Consider the following 25,368-nt stretch of genomic DNA (forward strand, 5'->3'; position numbering starts at 1 on the left):
CAATGTGTCACAAGAAAACCTTCTCAGAGTGGCTTGGATAAGTAAAAGCGTTCCAAAGTTATTACCGCATAAAGTGACACATGGCTCGGTTACTGAAGGGGTTAAATCTGGTGCATATAGAAAGTGCTAAATCAATAGCCATACAATGCAGATTAGCCTATCTAGTGACTTTAAACAAACAGAAGCAATGATTTTACAATAATCAATGTCACCCTCTCATAAATAACAGCCTTCTAAACAGTACACCACTCTGAGGGGTTGGAGTACAGGTTGTGTTTGTGGGTTGTTGTTGTTTTTTATGTTGACCTAAAATAAAATCTGCATAATTTGTAAATCGTGCCGGTTACTTATTAACAGGCAGAGAAACTGGAGTGACATGTATTCAAGGCTGCTGCGTACAGCATTTCCGGGGGTGTAAAGGCTACTGTTTCACGACATACCTGACTGGAGCACAGACATAGCTTTCTACCGGTCAGCTGCTAGTATTGTTAGTTTTACATACACTAACAGGAAAATGAAGAAGTCGTCCTTAGAAGATTCTGTTTTCTTAGATGACTCTCCTCTGAATCCCCTAGACAGCCCTGGATCAGTCTTCTTTAGGTAAGTCTTGTTTTATTAACCAGTGGCATGCCGCATACAATGACAATACTACAATACTAATGATCCCTTTAACATAACTCAATGTTTTTCGGAGGTAACTAGTCAGAAAGAAACAGTGACTGCATATGTTCATTATCTGAATACATAAGACCCTTGTTTGTAATAAACTTGTGCGTGCTGCTGCTTTACGTGAATAAGTCAATTGTGTCTCTTAAAGTGTAGCTTACGTTAATCTTTTATTCATTATTCTAAGAATAGCTGCAGTGACATGTTATATTTCCGGCATGTGCAATGACCTGAATGGAGTGAATCATATTGAGACAGAAATATGCCCATTAATCGGGAATTTTATGAGGTCATCTACACTAGACAGACTAACTTCACAGCACTAGTAAATCATTTATGCTAGGGTGCTATTGTGATCCTTCAGTTGCACCCTCTGACAGCCATAGGCACTTAGGCAGAACATGAAGGCCTCAATGTAATCGGTCATTTGTTTCATTGAATACAATGTGTGGAGAAAGAGAGGCACATATAGATGCATATGAAGATGCACAAGAGTAGACTGGGATGTGGCAGGATGAACTGCTCCTATGGACTTCAGGTGAGGGCAGCTCTATATTAATATTCTGGTACGTGTTTCTATTATGAAGGTCCCTAAATTAGCTCTTTTGCCCCAAAAAAACTGCGATTTCCAGTTTCTGACTTTTATATGCACGGCCGGGATTTACCTGTGTTACCTTTTTGCCTGTGTTACATCTTTAAAATTAATTTCTTACTTATTTTGAGTTGACATTTTGAGAGCTTCGGAACCAATTACTAGTTTTCTCATATAATTATAGTGTCGAATTACAATGACTGTCCCGAAACCAATTAATATTGTAACACGAGGGACCCCTGTATGTCCTGTGTTTCAGTTCTTCACCATTTTGATGATCTTGGCTAGGTGTCAGTGAGTGGGAACATTCATGTTCTGGCCCTCTTTTACCAGTAATCCTATATTTATGGTCAGCTCTGGAAAAAGGCACCTGCTGAATGGAGAATACACCATACCGTGTACATTAATATCTAAATCATATGTATTTGTGTGTAAAATGGTGTACATTTATATGTAAATGATAGACTTTATGGGGGTCATTTACTATATTGAAATATGCCAAAATTAGGCGCATTCAGGAGCAGATGGTGGCGCTATCTGCAACCTTCGTCCCGCTTGCGCCAGTTCTAAAATTGTGGGCATGGGGCAGGGGAGGGCCGGCCAGCCCGTCTCATTCATCATTTTCAACGCCTGCTTTAGGCCTCATGCACACGACCGTTTTTTTTTTGCGGTCCGCAAAACGGATTTCCGTTGTTCGTGACCGTTTTTTCTTCCGTGGGTCTTCCTTGATTTTTGGAGGATCCACGGACATGAAAAGTAAAAAAAAAAACTAAATCAAGTTTGCATTTAAAAAAGATAGGAAAAACGGACACGGATCACAGATGACTATCTTGTGTGCATCCGTGATTTTTCACGGACCCATTGACTTGAATGGGTCCGTGAACCGTTGTCAGTGAAAAAAATAGGACAGGTCATATTTTTTTTCACGGACTGGAAAAACGGATCACGGACGCTGAAGCCAAACGGTGCATTTTCCGATTTTTCAACGGACCCATTGAAAGTCAATGGGTCCACGGAAAAAAACGGAAAACGGAACAACGGCCACGGATGCACACAACGGTCGTGTGCATGAGGCCTAAGTGTGAGACAGCAAGGAAGCCATCTTACATTTAGAACGGACGCTGCATGCGCCGAACTTATGGAGAGGTCTGCGCCTCTTCATAACTTCAGCGGATCCACCACAAGCACAGGGCCTTTATTAAGACTGGTAAGTGGTAATTAGAGATGAGCCAATTGAAGTTGACGAAGTGGAATTTGATCCAAATTTCAGGAAAAATTTGATTCGCTCCGAATTTCCTCACGCTTCGTGGTAACGAATTACATTTTTTCCTAAAATGGCTGCTGCACGTGTTAGGACATGGAGCTAAGAACTCTGGGAACAAGGGATCACCCACAATGCCATGCATGCAGCCAATCAGCAGCCAGCCAGCCCCTGTGATGTCGCAGCCCTACAAATAGCCTCAGCCATCTTGGATTCTGCCATTTTCCAGTGTACTTAGTGCAGGGAGAGACGTCAGCAGGCGCTAGGGACAGTGTTAGAAGATACTTTATTGTGCTGAAAAAACGATTTACAAGTTCAGGGAAAGATTAGTCAAGGTGTAGCAAAAGGATAGGGAGGAATCATTCTGCTGCTTTTACAGTTGAAACCAGAAGTTTACATACACTATATAAAAAGATACATATGCATGTTTTTCTCAATATCTGACATGAAATCAGAATGAACCTTTCCTGTTTTTGGTCAATTAGGATTACCATAATTATTATTATTTGCCAAATGCCAGAATAATGAGAGAGAATGTTCTAAGGCATTTTTATTACTTTCTGCAATGTCAAAAGTTTACATACACTAAGATTACTATGCCTTTAAAACAATTCTGGCCTGACCATATGATGATGTCATGTGTTTGGAAGCCACTGTTAGGCATGTATCTTAATGGGCGTCTCCTTCTCCCTGGCTGTGCCGCAATCCAATCACAGCGGAGAGCGTCACAGCCAGGGAGAAAAAAAAAAACTCACCTTCTCCCTGGCTGTGACGCTTTCTACTGTGATTTGATCACAGCACAGCCAGGGAGAAGGAGATGCCCATTGAGAAACCCTGGCGTCTCATCTTCCCTGTACCGATGCTCAGTATTAGCATACTGAGCTGGAAAACTGCAGGGGGGCATATCGGGATGAAGGAGCGATATTTTAAAAAAATCAGGCAGGGTGGCAGCATCAGCAAATAAAGGTATTTATCTCAATTAATAAAAAAACATGAAAGGTCCTCTTTAATTAGAGGCACACCTGTGGATGTATTTAAATGCACACCTGAAACACACGCTTCTTTGTGTAGCATCATGGGAAAGTCTAAAGAAATCAGCCAAGATATCAGGAAGAGAATTGTAGACTTGCACAAGTCTGGCTCAACCTTGGGTACAAGTTCAAGATACCTGAAGGTGCCTCGTTCATCTGTACAAACAGTTATACGCAAGTACAAACAAGATGGGAATGTCCAGCCATCATACCGCTCAGGAAGGAGAGGGGTTCTGTGTCCCAGAGATGAACGTTCTTTGGTCCGACATGTGCATATCAACCCAAGAACAAAAGCAAAAAGTGAAGATGATGGCAGAAGCTGGTAAGATTGTGTCAATATCCACAGGGAAATGAGTACTATATCAACATGGGCTGAAAGGCCACTCTGCCAGGAAGAAGCCATCACTCCAAAAGAAACAAAAAAGCCAGATTAAGGTTTGCAAATGCACACAGGAACAAAACCCTACATTTTTGGAGACATGTCCTGTGGTCTGACGAAACTAAAATTAAACTTTGTAGCCATAATGACCATTGCTACGTTTGGAGGAAAAAGGGAAAAGCTTGGAAGCCTAAGAACACCATCCCAACTGTGAAACACGGGGGTGGCAGCATTATGTTGTGGGATTGTTTTGCTGCAGGAGGGACTGCACCAGTCTTAGGTGTTGCAGCCTCTGGGGCCTTCACAAAATAAATGGCATGCATGGGCGGAAATGGGTCTTCAATATGGGCGGAAATGGGTCTTCCAAATGGACAATACCCTGAAGCATACTGCCAAACTGGTTACAAAGTGGCTTAAGGATAACAAAGTCAATGTTTTGGAGTGGTCATCACAAAGACCTGAACTCAATCCTATTGAAAATTTATGGGCAAAGCTGAAAAGGCAGGTGCGAGCAACAAACATGGCTCAGTTACACCAGTTTTGTCAAGAGGAATGGGCCCAAATTCCAACCAACTATTGTGAGAAGCTTGTGGAAGGATATCCAAAATGTTTGACCGAAGTCATACAGTTTAAGGGCAATGGTACCAAATATTAATGAAATGTATGTAAACTTTTGACTTTGCAGAAAGTAAAAAGAAATTCCTTGAAACATTCTCTCTCGCTCATTATTCTGGCATTTTGCAAATAATAATAATTATGGTAATCCTACTTGACCAAAAACAGGAAAGGTATATTCTGATTTCATGTTCATATTGAGAAAAACATGATATGTGTCTTTTTCTATAGTGCATGTAAATTCTGGTTTCAACCGTAGGTTTGCAATAGATGATAGCTCTGTAATTCCAGCAAACCTTGCTTGTTATTTGGGTGCAAGTGCTGTGTGATACAGCCATTAACAGGGTGTATTACTAGGAAATATTTCTACGTCTTATTAGTACTTGGTGTGGTGCAGTTTACAGTGCCTTGCAAAATTATTCACCTCCCTTGACTTTTTAGTATTTTGGTGCCTCACAACCTGGAATTAACATGGATTGTTTGAGGATTTGCATCATTTAATTTACAGAACATGGACACAACTTTGAAGATGTTTGTTATTTTTTATTGTGAAGCAAACAACAAATAGGACAAAATAACAGAGCTTTTTATGGTCTTCCTAACAAAGGGGGTGAATACTATGAACATGCCAATTTCTGTTTTCTATTTCTTAACAATAGTTTTATTTATATATTTTTCTCATTTCACTTCACCAACTTTGACTATTGTGTTCTGATCCATTACATAAAATTTAGATTGACAAAACATTGACCTTTGAGAAGGTAAGTCATGTTTTTTTTGCAAGAAAACTTACTAAAGGCAAACTGAGATCCAAGATTGCATCTTCTATGATATTTCATTCATGTGCTGTATATAAAATGTACTCGTTATTTTACTAATTTATGGTATTGAGCGAATCAAAGCATCTTAAGTGGAATTCGATCCGAAGTTTAGGAAAAATTCAGTTTGCAATGAATCCGATTTTCTGGCGCTTCGTGGTAATGAATTGATTTTTTTTCTAAAATGTCTACATGTGTCACAAAGTGAAAGTAAGAAGCCCGAAAACAAGAGATCATCCAAAATGAAGTGCAGCCAGCAAATCAGCCATCCCCTGTGATGTCACAGCCCTATAAAAATCCTAATCCCGCCAGGTCTCAGCCATTTTACAGTGAACTGAGCAAAGGGATAGATGTTCCAAGTGCTAGGGACAGTGTTTAACAAGCTTAAATTAGATAGGGAGACTACAGGTGCAGGGATATCATAGGAAGAGTTCTTATACACTGTAGGGAGAGCGTAGAGTGACTGCAGGGACAGTGCAGTCTGTGTAATCTGAAGCTGAAGAGATCAATAGGAAACAGCTCAGTTTGCATCAATACCTGCATAGAGCTATCTAATTAACCTGTGACCCTTGTTAAATAAAGAATTCTATTACACCTTGATTGTCAAATTGGGGTGAATAAGTAGTGTACTTTAACTGTTATTGGGGGTGTCCTCCTTGTTTTTATAGATAAGTAATTCCATTAAACCTTGAATCTCAAATTGTAGTGAATAAGCTCTCTATTTTTACTGTTATTTGGGTGCCCTCCTTGTTTCTTAGATAAGCAATTCTATTAGGCAATGATTCTACAATTAGGGTGAAGTAGTGTAATTTAACTGTTATTGGGGTTTCCACCTTGTTTTATAGATAAGTAATTTCATTAGGTCTTGATTCTCAAATTGGGATAAATAAGCTGTATAATTTAACTGTTACTGGGGTGCCCCCTTGTTCTCAGATAAGCAACTCTATTTGTCCATGGATTCTACAATTGGGGTGAATAAGTAATGTAATTTAACTATCATTGGGGTTTCCACCTTGTTTTTATAGAAAGTAACTCATTAGGCCTTGATTTTCAAATTGGGGTCAATAAGCAGTTTAATACTACAGTTATTGGGGTGTCCACATTGACATTGAATAACTTATTTTACATATACAGTTACTGTTACTGTACAGTATGTCCAACAGACAGATGTCAGGGCCCCCTGAGGGAATGGGCAGTGGCAAAACTGATATCAGACACCCACAGCCAGGAGTCGGTGGGTTCCTCTGACACCACACTCTGTGCCCTCACTTGTCCTGAACCTGTCTTTTTCTTCCTCGGGTATGCTGCCGGCTCTGCACCACTTTTAGCAAGGAAGATATTGCTGAGGACATTTAGCAAGTACTGCCCAGTACAGATTTGAAGGAGAGGGCTGCTGCTTCCTCCTGTAGGCATGCAAGTAGCGACGATGAGAGTCACGTGGGAGTCGGTAAACTGCCATACTCAACAGTGAGGGAATTTTTCATCAAGTCACCAGAGGACGTCGTCGTAGCCATATGTATGATCTGTGGGCGGGAGGTGAAGCGCAGCCAGGCTGGCAATGTTGGCACCATGGCCCTGCTTCAATACGTGCAACATCATCATAAAGTGGCCTGGGAAATCCATGGCGCCAATGTTGTGGTACAGCCTGATTCAGCAACCGCTGCATCTCCCAGTGGCCTGCCCCCCTTCTCCAGCAGTGAAGGTTCCACCACCTCAGCAGAAGGGAGCTGTGCTTCCTTCCCATCATCTACTGGTACTGATGCTCCTTCTATTCCTAATCATGCATTTTGCCAGCAATCGATCACTGAGGTGATTGCAAAAAGACAACAGTATGCGTGCACTCATCCAACGGCACAGAAGCTGAATGTGCTGGTACTACAGTCCCTCTCTGTTCCATGTGGGTTGACTCTGCCTATTTCAGAGAACTGATGGCTTTGTGCCAAGCCAAGGTGGAGAGTCCCAAGCCATCATTACTCCTCTAAAGAAGCTATACCAGCTCTGCACATGTATGTTCAACAGAAGGTAAGGCAGGCTTTTAGCCTGTCGGTGACTGGTAGAGTTCACGGCAGCACAGATGTGGGAGCTGTAACTAGGGTCAAGGAAATATTGTCCTTTACAGACCACTGGGTAAATGTGGCTCCTGCTAGGCTCACCCAGCAACTTGGCCAGGTGATGGCAATGCCACCTCCACGTTCTTAATGCTGTGATTCCAGCGCCAATACCTCCTCTGCCTATCATCCTCCACCTTGTCCTCAGACTCCACTGTAGGCACAGTTTTAAGTGCTTCAGCATACCACCTATGCAGAGCACTGTGTGTCACGCTGTTCCGCACCTGGCCAACCTGTCTGGGTGAATGGAGTCACATCGGGAGTACTGCTCTGCGTAATCAACCAAGAAATCGAATACCGGCTGGCTGACCCATGGCCCTGCTGGCGCACGTCTTAATCTGGTTGTAACCCAGTTCCCTAAATCTTCCACCCAACTTCAAGCCGTCTTGAAAATGGCCAGAAAATGTGCATACACGTCAGTCACTTTTAGACTGCAAAACACACCCTCCTTTATCTGCAAAGGGAGAAGAGTGTTCGCCAACATTGCCCCATATGTAGAGTTGAGCGAACCCGAACTGTAAAGTTGGGGTTCATACCGAACTTTAGCTTTTTTGGACCCAGACCCGAACCTTTACGTAAAAGTTCGGGTTCGTGTTCGGTGTTCAGCGATTTTTATGGCGCTTTTTAAAAGGCTGCAAATCAGCCAATCAACAAGCGTTTAACTGTGTGCCCTTAGAAGCCATCACAGCCATGCCCACTATTGGCATGGCTGTGATTGGCCAACTGCAGCATGATACCCAGACTCTATATAAGGCTGAGTCACGTATCGCTGCACGTCCCTCTGCTATTCTTAGTGTAGGGAGAGGATGCTGCTGCTGTCAGGGACAGATCAGGGATAAATACTAAGAAGAACTGACTTATAACTCAGCGATCTCAATCCAATGTGTTTTGTGGGTGCAGTGCAGTTTTTTTAAGCCTGCACTGAGCCAACTTCTGTTGAAAACGCATTTTCTTTTTACTTCAGTTTGTCACTATGAATACCTAATCAGCAGCCATTTTATGCAGACATGCTGGTGCAGCACTATCTATCTGCATGTCTGCTAGTCCAGAAATACAGCTTTTTTGCCGACTGTGTTTAAAAAAAATTTTTTTCATATACTGGTCATCTTTGATTACACATGCATAGGTGACAGTCACATTTAGGCCACAAATACGGCCATTCGTTTACTGCGGTTGAAGTAAACCGTGTGTTCATATACTGCTCATTTTGAATTTAACGTACATAGAATACAGTCACATTTTGGCCACAAATACGGCCATTCGTTTACTGCGGTTGAAGTAAACCGTGTGTTCATATACTGCTCATTTTGAATTTAACGTACATAGAATACAGTCACATTTTGGCCACAAATACGGCCATCAGTTTACTGCGGTTTAAATAAACCGTGTCTTCATATATTGATCATTTTGGATTTAACGTACGCGGTCATAGTCGCGATCATGGTCGAAATGGTGTTGGTGGAGCCTCTGGTGCAGGGAGAGGACGTGGCCGTTCTGCCACAGCTACACGTCCTACTGAACCTACTACCTCAGGTCCCAGTAGCCGCCAGAATCTACAGCGATATTTGGTCGGGCCTAATGTAGTTCTAAGGATGGTAAGGCCTAAGCAAGTACAGGCGCTAGTCAATTGGGTGGCCGACAGTGGATCCAGCACGTTCACATTATCTCCCACCCAGTCCTCTGCAGAAAGCGCACAGGTGGCGCCTGAAACCCATGCCCATAAGTCTGTCACATCATTCCCATGCATATCGGGGAGCCTGTCTGAGCCTCAAGTCATGCAGCAGTCTCTTATGCTGTTTGAAGACTCTGCTGGCAGGGTTTCCCAAGGGCATCCACCTAGCCCTTCCCCAAGGGTGGAAGACATAGAATGCACTGACGCACAACCACTTATGTTTCCTGATGAGGACATGGGAATACCACCTCAGCACGTCTCTGATGATGACGAAACACAGGTGCCAACTGCGTCGTCTTTCTGCAGTGTGCAGAACGAAAAGGAGGTCAGGGAGGAAGACTGGGTGGAATACGAGGCAGGGGACGATGAGGTCCTAGACCCCACATGGAATGAAGGTCGTGCCACTGGCTTTCAGAGTTCGGAGGAAGAGGCAGTGGTGAGACCGAGCCAACAGCATAGCAAAAGCAGAGCACCCGTCGCCGAAACAGTTCGCCTGCTACTGGCCACTGCCACCAGGGACCGAGCACACCAAAGGCAGCATCAAGGAGTTCCCTGGCATGGCACTTCTTCACACAATGTGCTGAAGACAAGACCTGAGTGGTTTGCATGCTGTGCCATCAGAGCCTGAAGCGAGGCATTAACGTTCTGAACCTTAGCACAACCTACATGACCAAGCATCTACATGCGAGACACGGGCTGCAGTGGAGTAAGCACCTTCAAAACCAAGAAAGGGCTCAGGCCCCTCCTGCTCCCTCTTCTGCTGCTGCCTCGGCCTCTTCCTCCGCCTCTGGAGGAACGTTGGCACCTGCCGCCCAGCAAACAGAGGATGTGCCACCAACAACACCACCTCCGTCACGAAGCATCTTCACCATGTCACACGGAAGCGTTCAGCTCTCCATCTCACAAACATTTGAGAGAAAGCATAAATTCCCACCTAGCCACCCTCGATCCCTGGCCCTGAATGCCAGCATTTCTAAACTACTGACCTTTGAAATGCTGTCATTCAGGCTGGTGGAGACGGACAGCTTCAAACAGCTCATGTCGCTTGCTGTCCCACAGTACGTCGTTCCCAGCTGCCACTACTTCTCCACAAGAGCCGTGCCCTCCCTGCACAGCCAAGTATCGGATAAAATCAAGTGTGCACTGCGCAACGCCATCTGTGGCAAGGTCCACCTAACCACAGATACGTGGACCAGTAAGCACGGCCAGGGACGCTATATCTCCCTAACTGCACACTGGGTAAATGTAGTGGCTGCTGGGCCCCAGGCAGAGAGCTGTTTTGCGCACGTCCTTCCGCCGCCAAGGATCACAGGGCATCATTCTTTGCCTCCTGTTGCCTCCTCTTCATCCTCCTCTTCTAACACCTACTCATCCGGTCAGCAACAGACCTTCACCACCAACTTCAGCACAGCCAGGGGTAAACGTCAGCAGGCCGTTCTGAAACTGATGTGTTTGGGGGACAGGCCCCACACCACGCAGGAGTTGTGGCGGGGTATAGAACAACAGACCGACGAGTGGTTGCTGCCAGTGAGCCTCAAGCCCGGCCTGGTGGTGTGCGATAATGGGCGAAATCTCGTTGCAGCTCTGGGACTAGCCGGTTTGACGCACATCCCTTGCCTGGCGCATGTGATTAATTTGGTGGTGCAGAAATTCATTCACAACTAACCCGACATGTCAGAGCTGCTGCGTAAAGTGCGGGCAGGGCCGATGCAAGGATTTTTGCCGCCCTAGGCGAGATAAAAATTGCCGCCCCCCCCCCCCCCTTTTCAGATGATCTGCCCATATCATGTTCCACCCCTTTCTCAGCATTTAAATTAAAATAACTGCTATGTTTCCCTTAGGGTTAATCCAGCTTCTTGTAGCTGCCTTTCTGGCAGCCGCTAGAGGTGCTTCCGCGATTCTCACTGTGAAAATTACAGTGGGAAGACGCGGAACATACTTTTGAATGCGTGCGCATGCGCATTTGCAGCTGAGAGGAGGATCGGGGAGAAGAGTTCCCAGTGCCGGCGCTGGAGAAAGTTAGGTGGCTGAAGGGGTTTTAACCCCTTCAGCCCAGTGGGAGGGGGACACGAGGGTGCCCCACTCCTAACAACTATATAGTGCCAGGAAAATGAGTTTGTTTTCCTGCCACTATAGTGCTCCTTTACCACCAGTACTGCACAGTGTCTTTTCTCTGCAGGAACAGGCTATAGACACCAGTACCACTACATTAAGTGTACTGGTTCTGGGACTATAGTGTCCTTTTAGGCTCCATTCACACGTCCGCAATTTCGTACTGCATTTTGCGGAACGGAATTGCGGACCCATTCATTCCTATGGGGCAGCATGATGTGCTGCCCGGACACAGAATTGCGGATCCGCACTTCCGGGTCCGCACTTCCGTTCCGCAAAAAAATAGAACATGTCCTATTCTTGTCCGCAATTGCGGACAAGAACAGGCATATTCTATTAGTGCCGGCAATGTGCGGTCCGCAAAATGCGGAAGGCACATTGCCGCTTTCCGTGTTTTGCGGATCCGCGGCTCCGTGTATCCGCAAAACACGTTGCGTGTGAATGGAGCCTTAATGTGAGGTAAATTAGTTTCCAATGTAGTATTAATAACTAAACAATTACATAATAAACATATTGCATTGTCTACTTACCACCAGGACAATAAGATGATCTGGTCTCTGGCTGCAGTCTGGCTCTGGGGACTCCCTTGTCACTCTCTTCTCCCCCCCCCCCCCCCCTCCGTCCCTTGTCACTCACATTCCCCCCCTCCATTGTCACTCTCTTCCCCCCCTCCCTTGTCACCCTCATTTCCCCCCTCCCTTGTCACTCTCATTCTTCCCCCCACTCTCTTGTCACTCTCATTCTTCCTCCCCCTCCCTTGTCACTCTCATTCCCCCCCCCACACTCCCTTGTCACTTTCATTCTTCCCCCACTCCCTTGTCACTCTCATCATTTCCTCCCCCCCTCCCTTGTCACTCTCATTCTTCCCCCCACTCCCTTGTCACTCTCATTCTTCCCCCACTCCCTTGTCACTCTCATTCTTCCCCCACTCCCTTGTCACTCATGATTAGCCCCCCTCCCTTGTCACTCTCATTCTTCCCCCACTCCCTTGTCACTCTCATCATTTCCTCCCCCTCCCTTGTCACTCTCATTCTTCCCCCCACTCCCTTGTCACGCTCATCATTTCCTCCCCTCTCCCTTGTCACTCTCATTCCCCCCCTCCCTTGTCACTCTCATTCCCCCCCTCCCTTGTCACTCTCATTCCCCCCCTCCCTTGTCACTCTCATTCCCCCCTCCCTTGTCACTCTCATTCCCCCCCCTCCCTTGTCACTCTCATTCCCCCCTCCTTTGTCACTCTCATTCTTCCCCCCACTCCCTTGTCACTCTCATTCTTCCCCCCACTCCCTTGTCACTCTCATTCTTCCCCCCACTCCCTTGTCACTCTCATTCTTCCCCCCACTCCCTTGTCACTCTCATTCTTCCCCCCACTCCCTTGTCACTCTCATTCTTCCCCCCACTCCCTTGTCACTCTCATTCTTCCCCCCACTCCCTTGTCACTCTCATTCTTCCCCCACTCCCTTGTCACTCTCATCTTCCCCCCACTCCCTTGTCACTCTCATCATTTCCTCTCCCCCCACTCCCTTGTCACTCTCATTCCCCCCCCCCACTCCCTTGTCACTCTCATTCCCCCCCCCACTCCCTTGTCACTCTCATTCCATTTCCCCCCCCCCCCACCTCTAATGTAGCGTGGCCGAGCTCTGTTCGGTCTGCAGTACAGGAGCATTTGTTTCCTGTACCCGGCCGGACTGAAAGGAAGTGCACACTAAGTGAGCACTTCCTGTCAGTCCAGCCGGGTACAGAAAACAAATGCTCCTGTACCGCGGACCGAACAGAGTTCGGCCACACTACATTATAGGCGCTTCCCTCCTGTCAGTCCCTCTCTCTGGGCAGTGCGGCAGCCGCCCGGTGCGGGGGAGGGCCCGCCGCCGCACTTTAAAAAAAAAAATACTGGCGGCAACGCTTTTTTTTAAAAACCGCCGGCGCCCCCTGCTAAATTGCGCCCTAGGCGGCTGCCTAGGTCGTCTTACAGATGGCGTCTGTGCACGCTTCCGGCGTTCTCATCCTGCCGCCGCTCGGCTGTCTGCTCTACAGCGTAACTTCGGCCTTCCCGCTCACCGCCTCATATGCGACATGCCCACCAGGTGGAACTCCACCTTGCACATGCTGGAGAGACTGTGCGAGCAGCAGCAGGCCATAGTGGAGTTTCAGCTGCAGCAAGCACGGGTGAGTCGCACTGCGGAACAGCACCACTTCACCACCAATGACTGGGCCTCCATGCGAGACCTGTGTGCCCTGTTGCGCTGTTTCGAGTACTCCACCAACATGGCCAGTGGCGATGACGCCGTTATCAGCCTTACAATACCACTTCTATGTCTCCTTGAGAAAGAGGGGTCATCTCTAACACTTTCAGGCCAGTCTTTTAGAAGTGGCTCAGAAAGAGGATTTTTGCAACAGCAGAGGCCAGGTCCAAATTTGGCCAGCCAGGGCCCACTACTGGAGGAGGAGGAGGATGGGGATGAAGCATGTTCACAGCGCAGTGGCATCCAACGCAGCTCGGGCCCATCACTGGTGCGTGGCTGGAGGGATACAGAGGACGCAGACGATACGCCTCCCACAGGGGACAGCTTGTCCTTACCTCTGGGCAGCCTGGCACACATGAGCGACTACATGCTGCAGTGCCTGCGCAATGACAGCAGAGTTGCCCACATTTTAACGTGTGCTGACTACTGGGTGGCCACCCTGCTGGATCCCCGTTACAAAGACAATGTGCCATCCTTAATGCCCTCACTGGAGCGTGATCGGAAGATGCGGGACTACAGGCGCACGCTGGTAAACGTCTCCTGAGAGCATTCCCGACTGACGTCGGGGGACAAGTGGAAGCACAAGGCGAAGGCAGGGGAGGAGGAAGAGGTCGCCAACGCAGCTGTGTCAGCGCCAGCACCTCAGAAGGCAGGGTTAGCATGGCCGACATGTGGAAAAGCTTTGTCACCTCGCCGCAACAACCCGCCCCAACTGCTGATATGGAGCGTGTTAGCAGGAGGTAGCTCCACAAGACTTGTCTGTACCTTGTGCAGAATAGACATTTATACTACCATCAAACATACATTCTTGTACTCAAGTCAAGTGCAATGATTCTTTGTTTTCTTTTTTTTTTTTTTTATTTGTCCCATTTACCTACCCCAATAAAAAATAAATAAAAAACATTGTTGGCTGGCTCCTCCTCCTCTATTGCTGCCTCCACCTACAACACCACATTCACCGCCTCCTCAACCTCTGACTCCATATCCACCTCTTTCCCTGAGTTGCAGGTTAATAATTTGTAATTTTTTGTTATTTTATTTAAATAATTTCCCTATCCACGTTTGTTTGCAGAGCAGTTGCCATGCTCTTAAGCACATTTTACTGCCTTTTACATCCCTCTAGCCCAGGGGTAGTCAACCTCCGGCACTCCAGCTGTTGTGAAACTACAACTCCCAGCAGGCATACCTTGCTCTGTTCTTCTAAGAATTCTCATAGAAATGAATGGAGCATGCTGGGAATTGTAGTTTCATAACAGCTGGAGTGCCGAAGGTTGCTGATTAGAGTTGAGCGAACACCTGGATGTTCGGGTTCGAGAAGTTCGGCCGAACTTCCCATAAATGTTCGGGTTCGGGATCCGAACCCGAACCGAACTTCGTCCCGAACCCGAACCCCATTGAAGTCAATGGGGACCCGAACTTTTGGGCACTAAAAAGGCTGTAAAACAGCCCAGGAAAGAGCTAGAGGGCTGCAAAAGGCAGCAACATGTAGGTAAATCCCCTGCAAACAAATGTGGATAGGGAAATGAATTAAAATAAAAATTAAAAAAATAAAAATGAACCAATATCAATTGGACAGAGGTCCCATAGCAGAGAATCTGGCTTCAAGTCAGCAGAGAATCAGTCTCTTCATGCCATAGCAAAGAATCTGGCTTCATGTCAGCACAGAATCAGTCTCTTCATGCCATAGCAGAGAATCTGGCTTCATGTCATAGCAGAGAATCAGGCTTCACGTCACCCACCACTGGAACAGGCCACTGTCACACATTTAGGCCCCGGCACCCAGACAGAGGAGAGCGGTCCCGTAACAGAGAATCTGGCCTTATGTCAGCGCAGAATCTGTCTTCATGTCATAGGAGAGAATCAAGCTTCACGTCACCCACCACTGGAACAGGCCACTGTCACACATTTAGGCCCAGGCACCCAGGCAGAGGAGAGAGGTCCCGTAACAGAGAATCTGGCATTATGTCAGCGCAGAATCTGTATTCATGTCATAGCAGAGAATCAGGCTTCACGTCACCCACCACTGGAACAGGCCACTGTCACACATTTAGGCCCCGGCACCCAGACAGAGGAGAGGTTCATTCAACTTTGGGTTGCCCCGCAATATAATGGTAAAATGAAATTAAAAATAGTATTGAATGAGGAAGTGCCCTGGAGTAGAATAATATATTGTTAAGGGGAGGTAGTTAATATCTAATCTGCACAAGGGATGGACAGGTCCTGTGGGATCCATGCCTGGTTCATTTTTATGAACGTCAGCTTGTCCACATTGGCTGTAGACAGGCGGCTGCGTTTGTCTGTAATGACGCCCCCTGCCGTGCTGAATACACGTTCAGACAAAACGCTGGCCGCCGGGCAGGCCAGCACCTCCAAGGCATAAAAGGCTAGCTCTGGCCACGTGGACAATTTGGAGACCCAGAAGTTGAATGGGGCCGAACCATCAGTCAGTACGTGGAGGGGTGTGCACAGGTACTGTTCCACCATGTTAGTGAAATGTTGCCTCCTGCTAACACGTTCCGTATCAGGTGGTGGTGCACTTAGCTGTGGCGTGTTGACAAAACTTTTCCACATCTCTGCCATGCTAACCCTGCCCTCAGAGGAGCTGGGCGTGACACAGCTGCGTTGGCGACCTCTTGCTCCTCCTCTGCCTTCGCCTTGGGCTTCCACTGGTTCCCCTGTGACATTTGGGAATGCTCTCAGTAGCGCGTCTACCAACGTGCACTTGTACTCGCGCATCTTCCTATCACGCTCCAGTGTAGGAAGTAAGGTGGGCACATTGTCTTTGTACCGGGGATCCAGCAGGGTGGCAACCCAGTAGTCCGCACACGTTAAAATGTGGGCAACTCTGCTGTCGTTGCGCAGGCACTGCAGCATGTCGTCGCTCATGTGTGCCAGGCTGCCCAGAGGTAAGGACAAGCTGTCCTCTGTGGGAGGCGTATCGTCATCGTCCTGTGTTTCCCCCCAGCCACGCACCAGTGATGGGCCCGAGCTGCTTTGGGTGCCACCCCGCTGTGAACATGCTTCATCCTCATCCTCCTCCTCCTCATCCTCCTCGTCCTCCAGTAGTGGGCCCTGTCTGGCCACATTTGTACCTGGCCTCTGGTGTTGCAAAAAACCTCCCTCTGAGTCACTTCGAAGAGACTGGCCTGAAAGTGCTAAAAATGACCCCTCTTCCTCCTCTTCCTCCTGGGCCACCTCCTCTTCCATCATCGCCCTAAGTGTTTTCTCAAGGAGACATAGAAGTGGTATTGTACCGCTGATAACGGCATCATCGCCACTGACCATGTTGGTGGAGTACTCGAAACAGGGCACACAGGTCTCGCATGGAGGCCCAGTCATTGGTGGTGAAGTGGGTCTGATCCACAGTGCGACTGACCCGTGCGTGCTGCAGCTGAAACTCCACTATGGCCTGCTGCTGCTCGCACAGTCTGTCCAGCATATGCAAGGTAGAGTTCCACCTGGTGGGCACGTCGCATATGAGGCTGTGAGCGGGAAGGCCGAAGTTACGCTGTAGCGCAGACAGGCGAGCAGCGGCAGGGTGTGAACGCCGGAAGCGCGAACAGACGGCCCGCACTTTATGCAGCAGCTCTGACATGTCGGGGTAGTTGCGAATGAACTTCTGCACCACCAAATTCAGCACATGCGCCAGGCAAGGGATGTGCGTCAAACCAGCTAGTCCCAGAGCTGCAACGAGATTTCGCCCATTATCGCACACCACCAGGCCGGGCTTGAGGCTCACCGGCAGCAACCACTCGTCGGTCTGTTGTTCTATATCCCGCCACAACTCCTGTGCGGTGTGGGGCCTGTCCCCCAAACATATGAGTTTCAGAATGGCCTGCTGACGTTTACCCCGTGCTGTGCTGAAGTTGGTGGTGAAGGTGTGTGGCTGACTGGATGAGCAGGTGGAAGAAGAGGAGGAGGAAGCTGAGTAGGAGGAGACAGGAGGCAAAGAATGTTGCCCTGCGATCCTTGGCGGCGGAAGGACGTGCGCCAAACAGCTCTCCGCCTGGGGCCCAGCCGCCACTACATTTACCCAGTGTGCAGTTAGGGAGATATAGCGTCCCTGGCCGTGCTTACTGGTCCACGTATATGTGGTTAGGTGGACCTTGCCACAGATGGCGTTGCGCAGTGCACACTTGATTTTATCGGACACTTGTTTGTGCAGGGAAGGCACGGCTCTCTTGGAGAAGTAGTGGCGGCTGGGAACAACATACTGTGGGACAGCAAGTGACATGAGCTGTTTGAAGCTGTCTGTGTCCACCAGCCTAAATGACAGCATTTCATAGGCCAGTAGTTTAGAAATGCTGGCATTCAGGGCCAGGGATCGAGGGTGGCTAGGTGGGAATTTACGCTTTCTCTCAAATGTTTGTGAGATGGAGAGCTGAACGCTGCCGTGTGACATGGTTGAGATGCTTGGTGACGCAGGTGGTGGTGTTGGTGGTACATCCCATGTTTGCTGGGTGGCAGGTGCCAACGTTCCTCCAGAGGCGGAGGAAGAGGCCGAGGCGGCGGCAGCAGCAGAAGAGGCCGATGCAGCGGCAGCAGCAGAAGAGGCAGAGGCGGCAGCAGCAGAAGAGGTAGCAGCGGGAGCCTGAGTGACTTCCTTGTTTTTAAGGTGTTTACTCCACTGCAGTTCATGCTTTGCATGCAGGTGCCTGGTCATGCAGGTTGTGCTAAGGTTCAGAACGTTAATGCCTCGCTTCAGGCTCTGATGGCACAGCGTGCAAACCACTCGGGTCTTGTCGTCAGCACATTGTTTGAAGAAGTGCCATGCCAGGGAACTCCTTGAAGCTGCCTTTGGGGTGCTCGGTCCCAGATGGCGGCGGTCAGTAGCAGGCGGAGTCTCTTGGCGGCGGGTGTTCTGATTTTGCCCACTGCTCCCTCTTTTGCTACGCTGTTGGCTCGGTCTCACCACTGCCTCTTCCTCCGAACTGTGAAAGTCAGTGGCACGACCTTCATTCCATGTGGGGTCTAGGACCTCATCGTCCCCTGCATCGTCTTCCACCCAGTCTTGATCCCTGACCTCCTATTCAGTCTGCACACTGCAGAAAGACGCAGCAGTTGGCACCTGTGTTTCGTCATCATCAGAGACGTGCTGAGGTGGTATTCCCATGTCCTTATCATCAGGAAAAATAAGTGGTTGTGCGTTAGTGCATTCTATCTCTTCCACCCCTGGGGAAGGGCTAGGTGGATGCCCTTGGGAAACCCTGGCAGCAGAGTCTTCAAACAGCATAAGAGACTGCTGCATAACTTGAGGCTCAGACAGTTTCCCTGATATGCATGGGGGTGATGTGACAGACCGATGGGCTTGGTTTTCATGCGCCATCTGTGCGCTTTCTGCAGAAGACTGGGTGGGAGATAATGTGAACGTGCTGGATCCACTGTCGGCCACCCAATTGACTAATGCCTGTACCTGCTCAGGCCTTACCATCCTTAGAACGGCATTGGGCCCCACCAAATATCGCTGTAAATTCTGCTGGCTACTGGGACCTGAGGTAGTTGGTTCACTAGGACGTGTGGCTGTGGCAGAACGGCCACGTCCTCTCCCAGCACCAGAGGGTCCACTAACACCACCACGACCATGTCCACGTCCGCGTCGGCGTCCCTTATTAGATGTTTTCCTCATTGTTCCCGTTCACCACAATTTTGAGAATGGCAAATTTGGGAATGCTTTTTCAACCCAGAACAAAAAGTCTGCTTTTACGGTCACTACAAATAACTTGACCAGCTAAAACAGTGCAGATTTGGTTGAATAGAGATGTGAGACCTGTTTTTTTTTGCGCTGTGTGACAGGTATAGGTTTAATCACAGAATGACACTTCTATCAGCACGCTAGCGTGTGTCTTAGGTTTTTCTGAATGACACTATCAATACCTTCAATGTAAGATTTTCTTTTTGGGATAGATTTCAAGTAGGCCTCAAATACCAGAAACTAGTTATTTTGAGAATGGGAAATTTGGGAATGCTTTTTCAACCCAGAAAAAAAAAAGTGTGCTTTTACGGTCAATACAAATAACTTGACCAGCTAAAACAGTACAGATTTGGTTGAATAGAAATGTCAGATCTATTTTTTAGGCGCTGGGTGACAGGCTCAACTTGCCCCTGATGTAATATATGGCCAAAAAATAACCACACTGTTGATGGTTAAATGCACTTGGGTGACACAGGCTCAGCCTGCACCAGATGTAGTATATGGCCAAAAAATAATCAGACTGTTGATGGTTAAATGCACTTGGGTGACACAGGCTCAGCCTGCAGCTGATGTAGTATATGGCCAAAAAATAACCAGACTGTTGATGGTTAAATGCACTTCGGTGACACAGGCTCAGCCTGCAGCTGATGTAGGATATAGCACAAAATAACCACACTATCGATGGTTAAATACACTTGGTGATAGCTCGTGCTGGCGCACCACAAGTCACAAAATGGCCGCCGATCACCCCAGAAAAAAAGTGATCTAAAAACGCTCTGGGCAGCCTCAAGAAAGTGAGCAAGTCAATAATAGCACTTCAATGATCCACAGCTGCAGATCGATCACAGAATGAAGTCTTTTGGAGGAGTTAATCTGCCTAATCTCGCCCTAACGTCGCAGCTGCAACCTCTCCCTATACTGATCATAGCAGAGTGACGTGCGGCGCTACGTGACTCCAGCTTAAATAGAGGCTGGGTCACATGGTGCACTGGCCAATCACAGCCATGCCAATAGTAGGCATGGCTGTGATGGCCTCTTGGGCCAAGTAGTATGACGCTTGTTGATTGGCTGCTTTGCAGCCTTTCAAAAAGCGCCAAGAAAGCGCCGAACACCGAACCCGAACTTTTACGAAAATGTTCGGGTTCGGGTCCGTGTCACGGACACCCCAAAATTCGGTACGAACCCGAACTATACAGTTTGGGTTCGCTCATCCCTATTGCTGATCCCTGCTCTAGCCTTTTCAAAGACTATTTTAGAGCCATTTTAATGCAAAAAAGTGCCAATTTTAGTGCCCTAAATTGAAAAAATTAGTATTTTCAATTGTCGGGTGACATTTTATATATGTATACAAACCCCTGCTGTGCCTGGGTGACAGGAGCCTAAATCTCTCAAAATCGTCTGTTCTATTGCTGGGTGACATGAACCCCCTTTTGCCGTGAATGAACCCCTGCTGTGCCTGGTTGACATGGGCCTAAATCTCTCAAAATCGTCTGTTCTATTGCTGGGTGACATGAACCCCCTTTTGCCGTGAATGAACCCCTGCTGTGCCTGGTTGACATGGGCCTAAATCTCTCAAAATCGTCTGTTCTATTGCTGGGTGACATGAACCTCCTTTTGCCATGAATGAACCCCTGCTCTGCATTGCTGACAAGGAACTAAATTTAGTGAAAACATCTGTTACTGATCGGAAGATGTGCGACTACAAGCGCACACTGCTGATGGCATTCCCACCAGACAGCGGGGGCACAGTGGAAGCACAAGGCGAAGGCAGAGGAGGAGGAAGAGGTCGCCAACGCAGCTGGGGCACCCCCAGCACCTGAGAAGGCAGGGTTAGCATGGCCAAAATGTGGAAAAGCTTTGTCAGCCTTGGAGGTGCTGACCTGCCATGCAGCCAGTGTATAGTGTTAACGTGTGTTTAGCACGGCAGAGAGCATTATCTCAGGGCGCAGCCAATGTGGACAAGCTTACGTTTATTAAAATGAACCAGGCATGGATCCCACAGGACTTGTCCGTACCTTGTGCAGAATAGACATTTATACCAGCCTCAACCATCCATTCTTGTACTCAAGTGCACTTTTCTTTGTTTTATTTTGTTATATGTCCAAATATTTTGGAGGATACCCCAATTAAAAAATAAAAAACAACACAAATCAGTGTTGGCTACCTATTCCTCCTTCACCGCCGCTTCCACCTACACGTTAACCTACACCGCCACATCCACCGCCTCCTCAACCTCCTACTCCTAGATCCAGATTTTTAGTTTTAATTTTTCTGTATTTTATGTTATTTTAAGTCATTTCCCTATCCACATTGTTTGCAGAACAATTGCCATGCTCTTAAGCACATTTTGATGCCTTTTGCAGCCCTCTAGCCCATTCCAGGACTATTTTAGAGCCATTTTAGTGGCCAAAAGTTCGGGTCCCCATTGACTTCAATGGGGTTCGGGTTCGGGGTCAAGTTCTCCACGATGTTGGACACTCGCTAGCAGGCCAAAATGGGGCCCTTTTTTTAAACCTGCTGAGAGGAATGATAAACTCAACTACTATAGAGACATCCTAGTCAGTTGGCCACTGACTATGTGCACCATCGCCCGTCCTCATGAAGGTCTGACCAGGGGGACCCTCTGCGTTCACACTCCACTGCCTTTACTGCTGGAAGGGGATGGGGGAGCAGGATCAGCAACAGATCCGTCAGCAGTAACTTTAGTCTCCAGGCTCTGATGTTTCTTCACCTGCCTCCTGAAGAAACCAGCAAGCAGCAGGACATGGAGCAGAACCTGAACCAGCAGGCGGTGGCATACTTGGACTGAACCCTAGATCAAAGATCCCCTGGATTCCTGGGGAGCTAAACTTGACGCGTTTGCCCTGGACAAGCTTTCCTGCCCGGCCAGTAGTGTGGCATCAGAGCAGGTGTTTACTGCGGCAGGGCGCACACACCAGTGCCTGATTCATCAGACTAGATTCATCAGACTAGATCATTCTGGCAGTAATGTTCTGACTGCAGTATGCTGCCACTAGGGATGAACTGCATAAAACCTTAATACCGAACTCGGGTTTGGTTCCAAGGTACCACTTGGAACCGAACCCGAGTTTGGTATCAAGTTTTTTTTGCTGTAAAAGTTAATTCCCGAAGTTATTACATGAAGTCTCATGAGACTTCGTGAAGTAATAACTTTGGCTCATCTGATCCAATACATTCTAATACTGTACGGAGTTCCCGCTCCATAAAGTATTAAAACAAAGTTATATGTTAATCGACTTCGGGTGAAGCATCCGAAGTCGATTTGCTCGTCTCTAGCTGCCACACCAGAACATTATGAAAAATGTTCTGTTTCTTCTGGCCATGTGCTTCAGCAACTATTCTGATGCTGCCATCCACCTGCTGTCTCTGCCGCCATCTTCTCTTACTGCCACCCTCTTTTGCTGTTAGTGCCACTGCTGTTGCCCCCCACCTCCCCACTCTGTGACTGGGCCACTATGTTGATTCCACATGCTGTGGCCACCCTCCCCGCTAAGTGACTGGGTCACTGTGTTGATTCCTCATACTGTTGCCACTCTCGCCAGTCTGTTCTGGGGACACTAGTATCCTTGTTTGGCCTTGTTGACATCAGTTTTTCTTACTGTTCTCCTGATCCGTCAGAAGAACCGAAAAATGAAAAGCATAACAGATCTGTCTTTGGAGCATCTATAAGGCCTCTATCACACCGTCATTACTTTGCATCATGATTTGATTATTATTTGGAAGCCAAAAGCAGGAGTTGGCCAAAATACAGAGGACAGGCAAATAATTCCTTCATATGTCATCCTCTGTTTTGGACGTGCTCCTGTTTTTGCCTTACCAATACTGAAGACAGGATCAGTATTTTTCTGGGTTGTTCTTCTAATGGATAAGAAGGGAAAAAAATACATTGACATCAACACAAACTTACTGCTGACACCCTTCCCACTCTGTCTTGGGGCCACTACTTGTATCAGTAGATAACAGAACAGGTTCTCTAGCAATCTATGTGGAAACAGCAGACGGTGTAACATGAGACCGCTCTTTCACTCTATAGTAGAACCTTGGGCACTGCACTGTTAAGTACATTATACCCAACGCAAACATTGACCTGTAAGGCTGAGTTCCCACCTCAGTTATTTGGTCCATTATTTCTACGAGTTACTGTATATTCACACATTCATTCTGGTCCTTTGGATGTGGTGTCCCATAGTGTGCCTACATTACTCAGCTAAAGACTGTCGGGCTGCACCTCAATGGGGAGGGGGCAGCTGTGCTGGGGAGAAAGATGGCTAGAAGGTTGGAGGAGTGTTTAAACTAGGGACGGGGGAGGGAAATTACATTATAGGAGGGGAAGATAGTGCAGATAGAGACCGGGGCAAGGTAGTGGGACTGGGGGAGGAATGGAAGGAGGGACTAGAACAGTTCAGAAGGAAAGGTGTAGGGTAAAAAATATACATAAACCTCTCAAATGTATGTATACTAATGCCAGAGGCCTGAATAATAAAACTGGGGAACTGGAATTAGTGATATGTGAGGAGAACTATGACCTAGTGGGAATAACTGAGACATGGCTGGATGATAGCTATGACTGGGCAGTTAATGTACAAGGTTACAGTCTGTTTAGAAAGGATCGTCAAAACCGGAGAGGGGGAGGGGTCTGCCTTTATGTAAAGTCCTGTCTAAAGCCCACACTCCTTGAAGATATATGTGAGGGACATGAACATGTGGAGTCACTGTGGGTAGAAATACATGGAGCTAAAAACAATAATAAATTACTAATAGGAGTTTACTATAAACCACCCAATATACCAGAGTCCAAAAAAAATCTAATACTAAACGAGATAGACGAGGCGGCAAATCATAATGAGGTGGTTATTATGGGGGACTTCAACTACCCAGATATAGACTGGGAAACTGAAACTTGTATATCTCATAAAGGAAACAGGTTCTTGGCAATAACCAAAGACAATTACCTCTCCCAACTGGTTCAGGACCCGACTAGAGGGACGGCCATACTGGACTTAGTATTAACCAATAGGCCTGACAGAACAACAGACATGCAGGTTGGGGGACACCTGGGAAATAGTGACCATAAAGTAATAACCTTCCAATTATCATTCAAAAGAGCGTTTCTACAGGGAGGAACAAAAATACCAAACTTCAAAAAAGCTACATTTAGCCAACTAAGAGAGGCCATAGGCCTAACTAATTGGGACAAAGTCCTCAAAAATAAAAATACACCCACAAAATGGGATATCTTTAAAAGCATCCTAAAATCTCATTGTGAGAGGTACATACCATATGGGAATAAAAGGTTAAGGAACAAAAAGAAACCAATGTGGATAAATAGAACTGTAAAGAAAGCAATAAATGACAAAAAGAAAGCATATAAATCACTAAAACAGGAGGGTAGCACGGAAGCACGATCCTTTCTCCCCAAAACTATAAGGAAAAAAATAGAACATGTAAAAAACAAATAAAAGCAGCCAAACTAGAGACCGAGAGATTAATTGCCAAAGAGAATAAAACTAACCCTAAAATGTTCTTCAATTATATAAATGTTAAAAAGTATAAATCTGAAGGTGTCGGCCCTTTAAAGAGTAATGAGGGGGGAGTCGCAGAGAGCGACGAGGAGAAAGCAAAGCTGTTAAATATTTTTTTCTCCAATGTATTCACTGAGGAAAATAAACTGTCAGATGACATGCAGAATGTAAAAATTAACTCTCCATTAAAAGTGTCCTGTCTTACCCAGGAAGAAGTACATCAGCAACTTAAAAAGATTAAAATAGACAAATCGCCAGGACCGGATGGCATACACCCCCATATCCTAAGGGAATTAAGTAATGTCATAGCCAGACCCTTATTTCTGATATTTGCGGACGCTATACTGACAGGCAATGTCCCACAGGATTGGCGCATGGCAAATGTGGTGCCAATATTCAAAAAGGGTCCAAAAACAGAGCCTGGAAACTATAGGCCGGTAAGTTTAACATCTGTTGTGGGTAAACTGTTTGAAGGTTTTCTGAGAGATGCTATCTTAGAGCATCTCAACGGAAATAAGCAAATAACTCCATATCAGCATGGCTTTGTGAGGGATCGGTCATGCCAAACTCATTTAATCAGTTTCTATGAGGAGGCAAGTTCTAGACTTGACAGCAGCGAATCAATGGATGTCGTATATC

General features: G+C 47.1%; 1 protein-coding gene across 2 annotated transcripts in view; it reads left to right on the plus strand.

The window, feature by feature from the left end:
• Positions 1–436: 436 nt before the first annotated feature.
• Positions 437–25,368, plus strand: part of GRAMD2B (GRAM domain containing 2B) — a 214,966-nt gene continuing 190,034 nt past the window's right edge. Inside the window, exon 1 of one of the 2 annotated variants that reach the window (XM_040415968.1) lies at positions 437–600. In XM_040415968.1, the coding sequence (XP_040271902.1) occupies positions 515–600 (86 nt within the window). In that variant the 5' untranslated portion in view covers positions 437–514. Of the gene's footprint in view, positions 601–1,141; positions 1,205–25,368 lie in introns of those variants that run through there. The other variant, XM_040415970.1, reaches the window with a different exon arrangement.

This window comes from Bufo bufo, chromosome 2 (genome assembly GCF_905171765.1).
Source record: "Bufo bufo chromosome 2, aBufBuf1.1, whole genome shotgun sequence".
In the NCBI taxonomy this organism is placed as follows: Eukaryota; Metazoa; Chordata; class Amphibia; order Anura; family Bufonidae; genus Bufo; species Bufo bufo.